Source organism: Manacus vitellinus, unplaced genomic scaffold (assembly GCF_001715985.3).
Source record: "Manacus vitellinus isolate BGI_N305 unplaced genomic scaffold, ASM171598v3 scaffold_27_pilon, whole genome shotgun sequence".
Classification (NCBI taxonomy): Eukaryota; Metazoa; Chordata; class Aves; order Passeriformes; family Pipridae; genus Manacus; species Manacus vitellinus.
This window is the reverse complement of record NW_021940039.1, coordinates 8,022,658-8,038,723: the sequence shown is the minus strand read 5'-3', so window position 1 is coordinate 8,038,723 and position 16,066 is coordinate 8,022,658. Positions and strand designations below refer to the sequence as shown.

The following is a 16,066-nucleotide window of genomic DNA, read 5'->3' as shown; positions in this document are numbered from 1 at the left end:
GAGCTATTTGAGATCTGCCTCCAATTGCTCCAGCGCTCATTCACGTCTTCCTGACAAGAGACCAACAATAACAATTAGTATCATATAAGGAGCAGCAGACTGCTGCCAGCATTAACACACTCTTGAGCACCAAGGGTTTCCATTCCACTTTTTATCCCAGCTGAGTGACAAGGCAGAGGTCACTCAGCATTAATCAGCCTTGCTCTGGGCCAGCTCCTCCAGCACATTCAGCTCATGGAATTGTAGTCGCTGCCTCTCTGTGCTATCATGGGTTCTCCCTACTCCACACCTTTTCCTCTTTCTTTAAGCTCACCAAAAAAAGGATGTTTGGTGTTATCCAGCATACAATGACAGAGGTTGAGCCTGGTCACACTGGCAATGGCCTCCAGACCCTACAGAGGATGACTCTGGCTGAGCAGGACATGGTTGGTCTTGGTTGCAGACAGGAGCCCTTGTGTGGTCATTCTCAGGTCTGACCGAATCCCCTTCCATCCTACAGCAGTCCTGGATCTCCATACCCTAGGAAAGGGTTTCCACTTTTCCAACACCCCTGAAACATGCTCTCCCAGAGCCTTTGGGCTGGTTCAGAATCACCCTGGGAAAACCCCATCTGAGCCAGCAAAGGGAATGTAAAGTCGAGGCTCCTTCTCAGCACATGAACACACTCCAAGGAAAGGCTCTGGAAGGAATCCTGATGACTTCCATATTATTTCCAGTAAATTTTGCGCTGATTCTTGGCACAAACACTGGAAATGAATAGGCTAGGTCAGGAATGTAAATAAAGTGAAACACTGGGATTTAATCTAATCTATAATTATAGTATCTGTGGCGCAGGGAAGAGGTTGGTGTGTTTGCACTGCAGCTCCATTGAGGAGCTGGAGGGGGTTTTCACTTCCCTTTCCAAAATTTCCCTCTTTGGCTGAGGGATACTTGGTGCCTCCCCAGGCATCTGAAATGAACGTGCTGGGCTGGCAGAGCTGCTTTAAGCAGCTGAGCAGGTACAGCTCAGGGATGAGGCATCCCCAGGCACTCCTCAAGCGACAGAGTGAGGAGCTGGGATGGATGGGCTGGGCTGAAGGCTCACAGAGGCTGTCGATGCACAAGGGAAGCTCCTGTCTCCTCAGTGAAGAGATCAGATGGGTTTGTGAGATGCTCAGTGCTCCAGGCTGAGTCTGACCTTTGAGAAAAGCCAGTGCCCTTTTTCTTGACTGGTGTTTGGTGCTTGGTCCATCACAAGAGCCTGTCACAGCATGGTGCTCCCAGGCTCCCAAAGCATCAGTCTGAGTGGCATTGGCTGCTGGTTGGGCTGGCTGGTCCATGCCAGGTGAGCACTAAAGAGACACACAGACATCTCTACCTCTGCCCTCTTCACCCCAATTCTCTTCCAGATCCACCTGGGAGGAAGCTTGACAGACTGCTCTGGTCCAGCTGCCCTCAGGGGAGAGCAATCCCTTATCCTGTGATGCATTTTGCAGGAATATAAGACTTTTACTTTTTAAGAACTTCAACCAAACTTGACAGCCTTCAAGGACCATCCTCATTATCCCTGTGTGTGTGCACATGAGTTCATTCCCATGACTGCAGCATGGATCCCCATGGATGGGCATCCATGTGTGACAGACTGTCAGGAGTGTCCATACATGTACACAAGCCTGTGGAGCACATGTGTCTTTGTTGACACAACCTACTTTTCCTTGGAAAACCCTCTGTGCAGGGACAGAGCATCTCAACCCCAATGTGCTACAGGCAAGGGGAAGAAAAGGGCTGACAGGCAACATATTTTCGTCAGCCTGAAATTACAAAGGACAAAGAAATTAGTTCTCCTTTTATTCGTTTATGTTTTGGAATTACAGAAGTCTCAAAAGCAGAGGAATCAATCAAACTCTGTTTATTTGTTTGCTTGTAGAGCATTTTTTGGGATTGTTTTCATACTGCAGCCCAGCTTTGATCTCAGGCTGGGAATACTCCAAACAAAGGGTCCACAGTAGAATGTAATTGCTGTAGGTACCACAGAAGAAAAGGGACGGGATGTCCGACACATTTACAGAGCAGAAGAGACTTCTATGATCTCACATGCTTGGTTTACATGATACCCTCAGACTACAAGCAAATCACTTGTTTTTGAAGAGCTCTGATGCTGCAGGCTGTGTGCTCACCTCACAGCCTAGACAACAGCACAGGGCCCTGTGAGTGGCTATAATCAGGATTATACCCAGCCCGGAGCCTTCCAAGATAGCTCTTTTTCCACAGAAACAAATGAAACAAGCAGAAGAAATTCAATTTAAGAAATGACCCCGTGCCCGTGTTTGTGTTGTTGTTCGGTCTGTGCGGGCGTGGAGCAGCATCAGCCTCACATTTCACTGCTCTGGCTTTCTTCACGCTGTGTTGCAACCATGTGGACATCTGAGCAGAGGAATATTTAATGTGGGTGCCTGTGTATCTGAGAATGCTCAGTAAACATGTGCTGGTTGGGTCCCAGGTGGGAGCAAAGGTGTGTGTGTGTTGGATATGGAGCACCCACGGCACAAATGCAAACATGTGGGGCAGGGGGTTATCTGTCCATGCTGCTGTGCTGGGGCAGCAGCAGGCACTGAGCAGGGTGGGCTGTAGTGTGCCTTCATGCACTTACTTTGGATGCCCAGGAGTGTGGGTCCAAGCCCCAGAGGTGCCAACATGGACATGTGTCCATCCATGAGTGCACAGCCCTGGGAACAGCGTGACAAGCCCTGCTGAGCATTAGCTGTGGGACAGAACCAACACTGTGCATCACCCCAGGGCCTGTACCCATAGAGGATGGGGTCCAAAGCTTCCTGGTGCCAGGGGACTGCTGCCTGCTGGCTGCCTGCAGCCACAGCTCCCCACAAAAGCTACTGTCCCTTGCCCAGGGGCACCCACAGAGCAGCAGCTGCCCACAGCCACCCCCAGGACACAGGGCATTGCTGGCTCTGCTGATCCCCTCCATGGCAATGCGCCTCACCACTGGGAAGCAGAAGCCTGGCTTTGACCACAGGGATGACAAAACCCTGGACAAAGCCCTCTGCCTCCCACCCAAGGCTCTCCCAGCCCTTTGCAGACATCAGGAATTAGATCACAGAGCCCCTCAAGCGACGGGTGAGCGCAATTATCCCCGCCTGGCAGATGGGGAAGATGATTTGGCAGCCCAGGCTGCCCAAGAGCCAGACCTGCTGGCTCCCAGCTCAGTGTGTTCACTGTGGCAGCAGCTTCCATCAAACCCAGTGGCTCTTCCCTCTCCCAGTGCCCCTGGCAGCCGGGAGCAGACCGGCTGAGAGCTCACAACCGGCCGGTTTTATGGGCGTCGGGTTATTAACGAGCTCTGCGGTCTCTCCAGCCTCTCCCTGGCACCTTTTCAGAGCAGCCAGAGATATTAATAATTATATTTATGCATCATAGATATTTAACAAGAGAACGTTTGAAATTGTTAAATGGCGAGAGGTATCACTTGGAGCCCGCTCCTGGAGACAGCCCTGCTCCAGGGATGCGCAATAAAGGCTTTGGAGGCTGTCAACATACTTAACTGGGGGTGGTGGAGGGGGAGGCAAAGGGAAAGTATTAATCAAGGTCTTAAAAAGTTCTCGCTGACAGACTATTTGCCAGCTCTCGCTTTAAATGCTTTTGTGGTCCCATAAAAAGTTTCATTACTCACTACAAAATGTGTTTTAATTATTACAGTCACTCTGACATTAAGCCCTGGGTGTTTCTCTCTTGCTTACTCTGTCTCTCCTCTGTCTCCTTGCCTTTTTTCTCTATTTTTCCTCTCTTACTGGTCTGACTCCTGATGTCCCTCTCAAGAAAGAGGATGCCCTGGCTAAGGAGCCAGGATGGAAAGCCCAAATCCCTTCCAAACAACACTGAAGAAGAAATTAAAATTCAGATCCTGACATTTTCCCTTTGCTTTGGAAACTAATTACTCCACAGGATTGAAACAGAAAATCCAACCTCATGTGCTCAAAGAATATCTCAGAAGAGTCAAGTGTACAAGAGCATCAGCACGGGCATGACCAGCCATCCCTGCCAAAATAACTGGGTGGTGGGCAAAGGGATTTGGTCTCTGGTCTGTTGTATGTGCCCTACTAATAGGAACAGCAACTTATAGAAGCACCTATCACACTTTTGACATCTATTTCAGCCCACCAGACACTCAGCAACTTGCTCCAATCTGACTTCATCAGCTCAGTTCCTCCATGAGAGACAAGCCTGCCCACGAGGTATGGACCTGGAAGCCCAGAATACTGAAACTGGGAGTTATTCTGGAGTCTCCCACTGACTCCCAGTGCCTCCAGCTCCATATTGGCAGACACTGGTTTTCCATTTCACTAGCTGAGTGTAACACCCAAAGCAACAGGAAGAGTCTCAACATTTTCCCAGTGTCTGGTGCGCACAAATTGGACACAGCGCTGACCAAAAAGGTCAATAAAAATTAAATAACAGCACTGGGGATCCCTCCTCGCCCCCAGCACCTCCCCACATGCCTCTCCTTACTTGTACAGACCATCTGGTTCCAGGCACTTGAAAATGACTGAATAGATGCTGGTTTCAGGGACATCTCCGTGGCTCCGACCCGCTGCCACGCACGACGTCGCCAGGCCAGAAAGCAAATCATCCGCAAAGCTCAAGGATTCTCCTGGAGGGCAAAGAGATGAGCAAGACCAAAACGTCAGTTACGGATGCAAAATTACTGCTGACCATTTAAAAATCACTGTAGGAACGTCTCTACACAGCACAGGCAGCCAACAGGCTCTAGCTGGCTGTGGTCATGGAATGCCCCGAGTCTATAAGGACAATGCCACCTAGGAACAAAGCAAGAAGGAGACACGCTTGGGCCACGAGCTGTAGCAGGGACCCACTGCAGGAACTGGGGCCAGAGCCAAGTCACTGCTTGGACAGCAATGGGTGCACTCACAGCACACAGAGAGAACCTGTGGACTTGCTGCAGACACTGCAGGCAGGATCATCATCCAAGGATGAGCTTCAGGGACCCAGAAGAGGGTCCTGCCCTTGCTGCATGTTCAGCTCTTAAACGGGGCGTAGCCTTTTCCAAAAATCACCTGCCTCAGCAATAGGTGCTTCTGCTATCTCAGATTAGCAGGAAAAGAGACATTATTAGAGCTGGGATGGAATTGTTCTCAATGTCCTGGATTTTATTTTTTTTAATTCAATGACAGTCAGTAGCTTTGCACTCCCTTTCTTGTGCACCCTGCCAGCTCCTGGAGCTCTGACTGGAGCTCCTTCAGCTGTGCTGAAGAACACTTGGTTCTTTATAAGCATTCGAAGAAACCTACTAATTAAAAATACTGAAAAAAACCCTTTCTTTTTGGTCTTCTGGTTTATAAAGCTTATTAAACACTTAGATCATGACACAGCTGAAACTGAAAACGCTCCATTTATTAAGCTTTTTGGGCACGACTATCCACTGCTGTGCAACCTGTCTCCTCGCAGCGGGCAGGCTGTCTATCGGTTAGAGCTCACTGCCTTTAATTCCCTATTTCACACCGGTGTAACTGAAAGCCCAAGGTACCATGGAGTGAAAAAAGACAGAGCAGCTGCCCTGGTTGTGCCCCCATTCCCAGTGATGGGAATCAGAGAAGCCTGCTGCAGCTGATAGAGTTGTGCTGCTGTAAGCAAACCTGGGCCCGGATTGCTGTGCTGGGTACCTGGTGCGTGTGTAAATGTCAAGACGTCGCAGCAGAGGGAGGAGGAGAATTTCCTTCTCAGCACTTTATTTTACTGAAAGTAAAAGTGACTGAGGACTTCTGAAACATAGCAAGAGTACAGGTTCTTGGTATAGACCGTAAAGAACAACCTAGTGGTATAACCAGCTCAGAATGTTCCACTGTGAGGCTGGATTAGCCAGGTAGAATAAAAAATCCCCTTGTCCCCAGCCCCCCAAACCGCATTTGCGTCTTGTCTCAAAATACACAACTCGGTAACAAATGTCCCCCTTGGCTAGAGAAAAGAGCAGCAATAAATTCTTTTCCTCCCCGAAGGAATCCAAGCCTTAATTATTCATTTTAATGCTCCCAGCATGACTTGTTCTTTCCAAACTTTTTTCAGGCAGCTCTGTCACTGGTCTCTGCAGCAAAACCCAGCTCCCGGCCCCAGGTCCGCAGCAAATCCCAAGTCAACTCAACGGGCAGGTCGGGTTGGCAGAGGTAAAATCACTGCTTGGAAGTCATGAGCGCTGCCCGGCCTTGAGCAAGTCCCTCAGCTCTGGGTTTATGGTTTAAGCAAACAAACAAAGCCCTGTTGCTCATTTCCAACTTTCATTTCCATCCCTTTTCCTATGGCGCTGGGCTGGATTGGGGAACTCCCTGTCACCAGGAGTCATTGAGAACAGACACTGCCATGACTTACAAACCTGATGAATCACAAACACACAACAAAGAAGGAGGAACAGAATGTGTTGTTGAAGCAGAGCAAAAGGTTTTAAGGTTTTTCAGACTTCAAACAACCTCCCTTCTGACCAGGAAGAACCTTCACAGGGGGACAGATCATCCTGCTGTGGGATCTCATGCCTTCCTCCAGAGCATTCTGAGTCGGGAAGCAGCTGCTGAGGGGTAGGAAAGAAAAGAGCTGGGCAGAGAGACCGTGATGAGAGCTGGGCAAGACTGAGAGGAGATTTGGACTGGGCAGTCCAGGAGCATCAGCCAGGACATCTGTGCCAGGGAGCAGAAGAGATGGGATGGGCTGAGGGTGGAACCAGACTTGCAGGAGACTGGAAATGAGATGGAAAATGTCATGTGCAACCACTGAATCAAAGTGTGTATTAAGGCCAGGTTGGACTGGGCTTGGAGCAACCTGGATTAGTGGAAGGTGTCCCTGCCCATGTCAGGGGAGTTAGAATGATATGATCTTTAAGGTCCCTTCCAACACAAACCATTCTATGACTAAAATTGCACAGTTAACTCTCTTTAAGGCAGGCACTAAGTGCTCTGAGTGCTCATCTCCCATGGTCTTTCCGGGTAGTTTTTAGGGAACGGGCTGGCTGTGAGCACTGCCCTGACACACAGCAGCAGCTGCCTCCCACGATGGTCTGGTTTGCCAGGGATCAGATCTGCCCAGGTGTGGAGTGTATTTCTGTCCCTCTGCACGGGAGGAAATGAAGCTCTTGGGGTCTGCCATCAGTGTCTCAACTTGGGTCGAGCCAAATCCTTCCAAGAAAACCCACAAAGCAATAGGGTGCTTTGTGCTCAGTCCTGAGCCTCTGGGGAACTCTCCCCTCTCATTGGTCCTGCTATAATAAAACAAAAGCAAGGAGGTTGTTATGAAAACAGCAAACCAGATACAAAGGTGCTGAAACCTCAGCCCCAAGTCTGGGAGTTTTTCTGCACCTGTATAAGGAGCAGTGAGATTGTTGGTGGTGCCAGACTGCACAGACCACGGAGCAAAGACAGGGAAGGGAGACCCCAGGGACAAGTCAACTACCCAGAGCTGTCAATCTGCAGCCAATGCAGGGAGCTGCCATCCTGAGCTCTCCCCAGGGCAAAGCAGAGCACACAGTGACTGTATTTGTTCATCTCACACAAGACAACTCAGTCTGTTCAGTGCACAGAGCACTGAGAGCAGCTGGAATGAAATTTCCTAAGCCTTCCTTAGGAGCAGAAATCAAGTTGTTCTCTAGATTTAGACTGGGACCTTGTCAGTGGAATGGAACTAAGGCAAAAGCTGCTTTTGCTGGAATGGTGAGAGGATGATCATAGAATGGTTGAGTAGGAAGGGATCTTAAAGCTCATCACATTCCACCCCCTCTGCCATGGGCAGGGACACCTTCCACTAGCCCAGGTTGCTCCAAGCCCCGTCCAACCTGGCCTTGGACATTTGGACCACGTGGCCCACATGACTGACCACTAACATGGCCCTGCCAAGGAAAAGTGATCTTGGGATGTTGTAGCAGTAGAGAAACACCGACCCAAATGCCTGAGGCCATAGTGAGAGATCAGTGCAGTGCTGCTCCATTCTGCTTAAGACCAAGGCACAGGGAAAGCAGGAGAGAAATCTTCCCAGGGGAAGAACAAAAAGCTCAAATTTACCACACAAGCAGGACAAAAAGGCCAAACAGAGACACACATCTGTGAATACATCAAAAGGGCAGGCAATCAGATGGAAAAGAAAGAGTTAGGCTAATGGGCAGTAATGGCAAGAGGAAGCAAATTTGATATGAATAAACGGTCTACTCCTGAGAAGGGCAAATAACCCAACTATCTTTTAAGAAGGAGCTTGATCACTTTATAAAAGGGATTATATGGATAAGTAGCTTGTGATGGAAAGCAAAGGGGCTTCTCTTTCCCATCTGGACTTGTGTTCTCACACACCCCGCCAGCAAATATAAAGAAGGATTTCAGCCTCCCAGAGCAGCCCTGAAGCACAAACCTTCTAGATTGCCATAGTATCTCTGCTCACGTTATTAAATTTCAGAAAGAATCCAAAGGTTCTCTGCAGAGTAAATGATAGCTAAGTAGATCATCTCTGTGGAGTAGGAGATATTTTATTGACCAGACAGCCATCTGTGTCCTTCATTAATAGTAATAAATAATTGATGTCACGCTAAATAAAGCAATAAGCTGTTACAGATATCAAGGACAAATGACTGGCTCCTCTCAGGATGCCTCACCTGTGTTCACTTCTCAGCAGTAAAAAAACCAGAGCACATCTCAACATCACTATGGAAAGTGCTGTGCACAGAGCAAAAGATGCTATTTGCTGCACACCGATTACAGGTTATGGGGCAGTTGTGCTCAGCAATGGGATGCTGACACTCCCAACTGCAAGCAGTTAACATCCCTGCAGGACTCTCTTCCCCCTCATTTCCATGCTCCTGCCTTCCCAGGACTGGTCTGCCCCAAACCACCCAATTCCCCAGGCAGCTTTTGAAAATCAATCTCTGCTCTACTAATGGCTGCTGGGAAGATGCAGCTCCCTCCAGGTGGCATTTTCCTTCTCTCTCTAGTGCAACCCCTTGCTACTGCCTTGTCCTAATCCACAGACACAGCTGTGGAGTTTGGAAAAATCTTCTCTTTTTGGTTTCCTAAATGTCTCATACGCTGACTCTGGTGGCGTGGCTCTCCCTAAAACAGAGGGAAATAACAGCATGCTTGGAGCTTGCAGAAGGGTCAGCCCCATTTTGGGAAGCTTTGCAAATTTCTCCTGGCCACACCAGCTCTGGCCAGGGGGTCAACCCACCGGTGACACTCTGGGATAGCCACCTGGGATCTCAGCTCCAGAGGAGGAGGAGGAGGACACCCCTGGCTCAGCTGCCTGTCTGCAAGGCTGAGCTGGCAACCTGCTCTTGAGCGAGGCACATTTCTCGTGGCAGGAGGCTCAGACGGGCAGGAACGGGGACTGAGGAATGGAAATGGATGGGAGCAGGCTCAGACCGCTCGCTCTCAGCATCCAACAGCCTCAGTCTGCCTCAGTCCTTCCACTGTGTCCCGTGCCAGCGCCCAGCAGTTGCGGACGGCAGCCTGGATGAATCACCTATCAACCATCCCACCGAAGACAACACGAGTTACGGCGCTGAGTTCAACCAGACTAAACAAGAGAGCGAGGCCAAGGAGCCTCCAGGAGGCTCGAGGAGCAAAAGGAAGCCCCGGGACCCTCACAGGCGTTCCCACACCTTCAGCCCATGTCCCCGTGCCAAGAGCAGCACGGAGAAAACCCAGGCACTGCAAACCAAGGTGGAAATTAAGACGAGAGGAGACCTCCCTGCTGCCATTCACCTTCAAGATTCCTAGAAAGAGCACAAAGGGGAAAGTAGGAAGGCACCAGTGTCTCTGCCTTGACAGCTTCTTTACTGGGCTGGATGAAACTGCAACGTTACCAGGCACTTTCTTCTGATTGTGGTTTTCTCTCCCTGTCTTTCTCCCTTTTGCTTTTTTTCAACCTGTTTTCAATTTACTCTTGTGGCATCTCTGACTGTGACCTCATTCTGGTACTTAAGGGGGGAAAAAACCAAAAAAAGAAAAAAAAAGAAAGAGAGAGTGTCCTTTAAAAAAAAGAAACGAAAGAAATCATATTTTATTTAGTTTGGTTGGGTTTGAAGCTTTAGCAGAAGAAAGATTAACCTTTTATGCCTAACTTAATGAAAACAAGGAGAAAGGCTGTATGGATAAATAAATATCTGTGTGGGTATGGAGCAGGCACGATCGTGTTACAGCCCCGGTGGAGCTGTAATGGGGAACAGGCGCGTTCCTGCGCAGCGGCTCCCAATTCCCGATCCATTTTCAAGGAAAGAAAAACAGAGTAGAATGTCAGAGGCCCAAGTGGGCATAAATGAGGGAGCCCGGGGAAGGCAGATGGGGCCCAGCGAGGACCTCCATCCCCGGCGGTGACCTCCAGAGCAATGCCAGCGAAGCAGATGGAAAAAGAGACCTTACTCCACTCTCTCCTGCCAGGTTTTGGTTCCTGAAGTGAGGAGACAAATGGCATTCTCAGCTCTCCAAGTGTGTCACCTTTTGGGGGTCCTCATCCCACCCTCCTCTTCCTCCAGGACTCTGCAACCAAGGAGGGGAGGTTCAGATGAGGGCTGCGAGCAGAAAGCTTGAACCCGGTTTTTGGACGAGTATATGGAGAGCACAGGTTTGCAGGGTGGTTCCTCCACAATGAGGTTGTACCTGGGTTTAATGTGCTTTGGATCTGGCACTTGGTGGGGGAAGGCAATGAAAGGTGGTTGGTTTGTATTGGAGATGATGGGCTGATTTAAATTAGTGTAACATAACTTCAGGCGACGGAGCTGTTCCGATTTACATCAGCAGATGGTCTGTCTCGCTGCCTAGATCATTAAAAGCAAACCATCCCTACTGATCCTGGTGGAATGATGTCAAAACCTCCTTCCCTACACGACTTGCCAGATTATAAAAGAAATAAAAAGGCCTAGTTGTCACTAAAAATCTTCTGCCCGCGTTCTGGGAGCATCCATGCATTCTAGCCTTGCGTTAGATGGAAGCCCAAGCCCTGTACCCCAAAACCCTGTAACCTCAGAAAAAATTCCATTTCATGGCTTTTCTCAAAGATGCATCCATCAGGAATCCCTCTGGCTGGGCACAGGTTGTTAGGCTGAGGCAGAAAAGCCAGTGATTACACTGTGCAATTTTGGGCACAGACTTTGCCTCACTTGCCAACTTGTACAAAGGTTCAAATCACAGCTCTCTGAACAACTTCACCTTGCCCAAGCTGTGAATTTTGGGGGAATTTGTCTCCTATGTCTGTATGCCACTGGATATTTTAATAATGATGAAGAGCTCTCCTCTGGACTTTAATTTCCTCTGGGTTCCCATCACCATTTCCTCTGTTGATGGAAGAAGGCATTTGAGAATGGCTAAATTTAAGGATCAAGGCTTTAGCTGAGGTAAGAGCAAAAGTTGCATTCCAATGTCACACAAGTCACTTAAAGGCTTTTGCTGGTGCTTTCCAGGGCTAGAACTTGTAAGGAGTGACCATGTGGAACAGAGGGATGGGCTGCCTTGCACTATTCTTATCAAGAGCAGCCAGTCAAGCAAAAGGAAATGGATGAGCTTTGGATGAGCTTTGGATGAGCTGCAATGTTCTAAACACGTGATGCACAAGGTTAATCATGAGTGTATTCTTCTTTCAGGGTCATCAGCAGGACTCACTGCTCCTCCACCTGAGCTCTCCACAGACTGCATATCACAGGTCTTTCACAGTCAATATCTAAGGGCTCAGAAAAAATGCTTCAACTCATGTAAAAATTCCTCCCCAAGGCAGCGTGATGATGGAGGAGAGTGAGAATTAAAGTATTTCATTCTGCAGTGTGAGCCCTCCAGTATTTCTCAAGGTTCACTGGGTTGCTAAGGGTCAACCACAGCCAGACACAAGCTGACTCTGCTACGCTTGGAGACATCCAGGCATGAGCCAGTTCCCATCTCAAAGCCACGTATTCACATTAGCATGGTGGAGAGTCCAAGTGAATTTATCTATTCCCTTGGAGTTTGTTTTGGGCTCTGCAGCATGTTAAAATAGTTTCTTGATTTCAAGGCAAAGTAGGAACCCATTTGTGCTGGGAGTTGTGCAGGCATGAAGCAAAGACACGAGCCTTGTCCTCAGATACTTCTTGTCTGGCAGAAGATTTTGTCCATCACCACAGAACAAGTTCTCTCTCTCATTACCACAGATTTAGTTCCCACCCTCGCTCTTGCTTTCCTTTCATTTTTAGCTTCTTTTAAACCATGGATTTCTGAACAATGGTCCAGACCACTTGGTGGTCCCCAGGGCTTGTAATCAGCAGATCCAGGGACTGCTTGGATCCTTAAGTTCACCAGGAATCCCACCAGCCCTGCTGCAGCCCCAGAGCCACCCAGAGCATAAACTGATGTGTTTGATACTTCAGAGATGGCACCAAAACCTGCAACACAAGCTCCCTAAAAAAGGACCAGTGTCAAGGTGATTCTGGCCAGTCCAAACTGACTCTGGTGATGCAACTACTCCACATGTGCATACACAAACTTCCACATCTGCCTAGGACCTGATGGTCTATGAAGAAAGCAGAGGAGACCTGCCAAACAAGGGTTGGGTCCTTCATTTCCAGCTCTACTGAGAAGTCTCTTACCTTTATTTTCATCTCTTTATGACCAGTAGTTTAATGCTGCACAGAACCCCACTGGCTGATGTGCACCCACTGGAGATCAAACCTTACACAAACATTGAAATCCCAGACTAGCAGGAGGGGGGGAAAGAACATTTCCTAAAAAGAACCTCAGTGTGCAATTAATTGCTAAAATATAATTATCTTGGGTAATTTGTCAAATCAAATTCATGTAAACCTACGCTGAAAAGCCATTGGCTGGTCTGTGCTTCACTTCTCCTTGCATCTATTGGGAATTTTTGGACTTCTATATTGCCAGTGTTTCCTGATCTTGTTCCCAGTCCCTTCTCACACTTCACAGCTCAGTCCTGGAAAGTGGACAAAACCACTACGTGTAATGGCAACCAATTTAAAGAAAATATTCTTCAAATATTTTAAATATTGAAATATTTTTGGTCCCATTTATTCTAAATAGAGGTAATAAGGATAGATGCTGATGAATTAGAGATAAGACTTTAGACCAGTATGTTCCAAAGTGCTCAGCAAACCCAACTGCAGCCAAATCTGCAAACTGTTAGCCAGTGAAGACTTAACAAATTGGTCCTTATGGAGGATCCTGCATGAAAGCAGACATCTTATTTGGCCTATTATGCAGTTTTGGACATTTGAGAATGGGGGGGGCAGATCCTCAGTTCATAAAATCTCCTGTAGCTCCCTTGAAGTCAATGGAACAATAACAATTTACACTAGTGGAGTTTCTGCATCCTGGCTGTGAGCTATTTGGAACAACTACACCGTAATGATTATTACAGATATTCCAGATCACTTGTCTAAGATGGATTGGAGAATACCACTGTGTAAGAAAATAGAGGGTTGGTTTGCTATGATTTCCAAAGAATTATTGACCCGTATCTTGCAAACATTTACACATGTTTAGCTTTACTCATGTGAGTTGTTCCATTACACTCATGTGCCAGATAAACTAATGTACAAGCTTAAAGGACTGAGGTTAAAACTTGTGCAAACACAGCAAGTTCTAAATATTTTTGTAGATACGTTCAGTTACCTCAAGACTCAGATGACAAAACCTGTCATTTGGTTGTGCCTCTTTCCATAACTCTCCAATTATCCAAGCAGGTATCACAACAGAAGCCAAAGATGACACTGGGATAAAACTCTAAAAATAAGCAATTATCTAACCCAACTCAGAAGCTAGAAAAGACCCAGTTGGTCAGGACTAACATATGTAAGAGCTGACATCAGTTCTTGAACAAGGAATTACCTGAATTACTAAGAGCACATTCACCACAGCTTTCTTAACACAGCTCATGAATCATTCACTTCGTCATTTCCCCATAACGAAGTTGACATTTTTTCTCTACAGTTTTGATCCATTAGAAGACACAAGAAGAGGAAAAAGAGCTGGGAATCTCTGGGCAGTGAGGAGCTGATTTCAGCATCCATCTCAGCAATCATTCTACCTTCAGCACTAGGACTACAAGGTGAGAAGGATCTCTCACTCCACTGCACTATCCTGCTGTTCACTAGGACAGAATACAACCTCTAATTTCTTAAGCTGAGGTGACCTTGTTTCCTTGAGGACCAAACTCGTGTCAACAAGGTGTCTGACATGCAGACACTTCAGTGCACTCCCCAAAGGTCAGTAATACCTCTGACAATGTGGCAACATTTACATCCCTCAGCCAAGACATGAGCTCTGCTGTGACACACACCTGCACTGCAGAGACAGACATCAGGCAAAGGAGCAGGGGTGCAAAGAAAGGAAATTACTTTTCCAAGGTAGCAGGGAAAAGGCAAATTCGAGGCTATAACCCAGAGTCCCAATGCAGCTCTTCTACCACTAATAGCTGAGTTTCATCTCTAAAGGATTATTAACCCTTTCTTACAAGTGTGCAGGACGCTGGCATGAATCGAATGCCTTCTGCTGTGAATTTAAAGTCATGTTTCCCAGTAACCACGACAAATCAATCCTGGCACCACAGGAAAGGGGAGATGTGAGTGGCTAGGACAGCTGTGATGGACAATGCGCCCTGGGAACCCATCTCACCAAAGGCACTCTGTGGTGGGAACAGCTGTTTGACTCCTAGATGTCCTTGGCAAAGCCAGGTACCTGGGCACACTCCCCATGCCCAGGATCACCGATTGCTGTAGGATGGTTCATTGGAGACGTGTCATCACCAGCAACTGTGCAACATCTGACCCCTCAGATGACAAAAGACAGATTCCCAGAATGGGCAGAGAGGGATTAAGCCAAGTGGTAAATGGATTCCAGGGCCGTTCCAGGATCTGTGCTGACGAGGGAAGCCAACGCCAGGTGGCCAATCCAGAGCTCACACAGTGAGGTTATCACTTCCCTCTTTTCTTCAGATCCGTAAATAGAACCCAAACATCACTTGGGCCATGTTAGAGAGATAAGATGAATCTCTCCCATCCCTTGCAAAGCCTGAAATAGAAGCCCCACTACTCCCCATCCTAAGCATCAAGCGTAGGATGTTGACATTTAGCAGTAGGGAAAATCACCCAAACAATGAACCCTCTCAGGTCTCTCTTCTCCCCTCCCTTTCCCTGGTCCCCTGGAAAATGTTCATAAAGTGAAGTGGAAAATTAAAAAAAAAAGCCAACCCAAACCCCAACAACCCAAACCCAACCTTCCTAAGGCTGTGGAAATAACATGTAGAGGAGAGTGAGTCAGGCTCTGTTAACTGTGCAAGGGTCACCAGCCCTGGAGACAGGGATGATTCACCAAGGCACCAAGAACTAGAAGGTAGAAGTGACCAAACAGAGGGTGTAGAAACAAAGTTACATCAAAGAAGGGGAAGAAATAAGTAATTAAATGGTTCTATGTTGTGTGCACCTTGCTCTTGATCAAACATCACTCAACTGGAACTGACATGGGATGACTCACTTGATAGTGGGGAGATTATTCCCTGTGTGCTTTGTCCAGACTTTTTTTATGAGAAGGGCAGTCTGTAAACACTCCGTCCACCCCCATTCCCTGCTCCTCTCTCTCTTCTTCCCTTGCCTGAGATATTTAGCAGAGCCTCATCTCCCTGTTCCCTCTGCTTCCACCGCTCCTTTCCCACAGCCATTCCCTTGAAATTCAGCAGCATTATGGGACTCTGTTTTCCCTATAAAAGATGCCTTCAAGAAGATGAGAAAAGCAGGGACTGTTTAGGAGCACAGCATGCCATGGGGAGGCCCTCCTGGATGCCACTGGCACAAAAAGGACATTGTCATAAGAGATGAAGAGGAGAATGGGGCTCAGGTGCCTGGGGCGAATCCTGCCTGCCAGAATGCTCTCCTGCTATTCCACCATTCATCCTTCCTCTTCAGCTGTCCCCCCCTCCCTCCTTTCATCTACTAACCATAAAAATTCAAACACGAAATACTTGCCCTGAAAAAAATCCTGAACAAAAAAAAAAAAAAAAAAAAAAAAAAGAAAAAAAGAAAAAAAAGAAAAAAAATCCTCCCTCTGCACTTCACAATGAG

The 16,066-nt window shown here is 47.7% G+C and overlaps 1 protein-coding gene across 1 annotated transcript in view; it reads right to left on the bottom strand.

Moving 5' to 3' along the window:
- Positions 1-16,066, bottom strand: part of ASTN2 (astrotactin 2) — a 272,653-nt gene that overhangs the window by 25,236 nt on the left and 231,351 nt on the right. Inside the window, exon 19 of the mRNA XM_018074363.3 lies at positions 4,501-4,642. Within this exon, the coding sequence (XP_017929852.1) occupies positions 4,501-4,642 (142 nt within the window). The remainder of the gene's footprint in view (positions 1-4,500; positions 4,643-16,066) is intronic.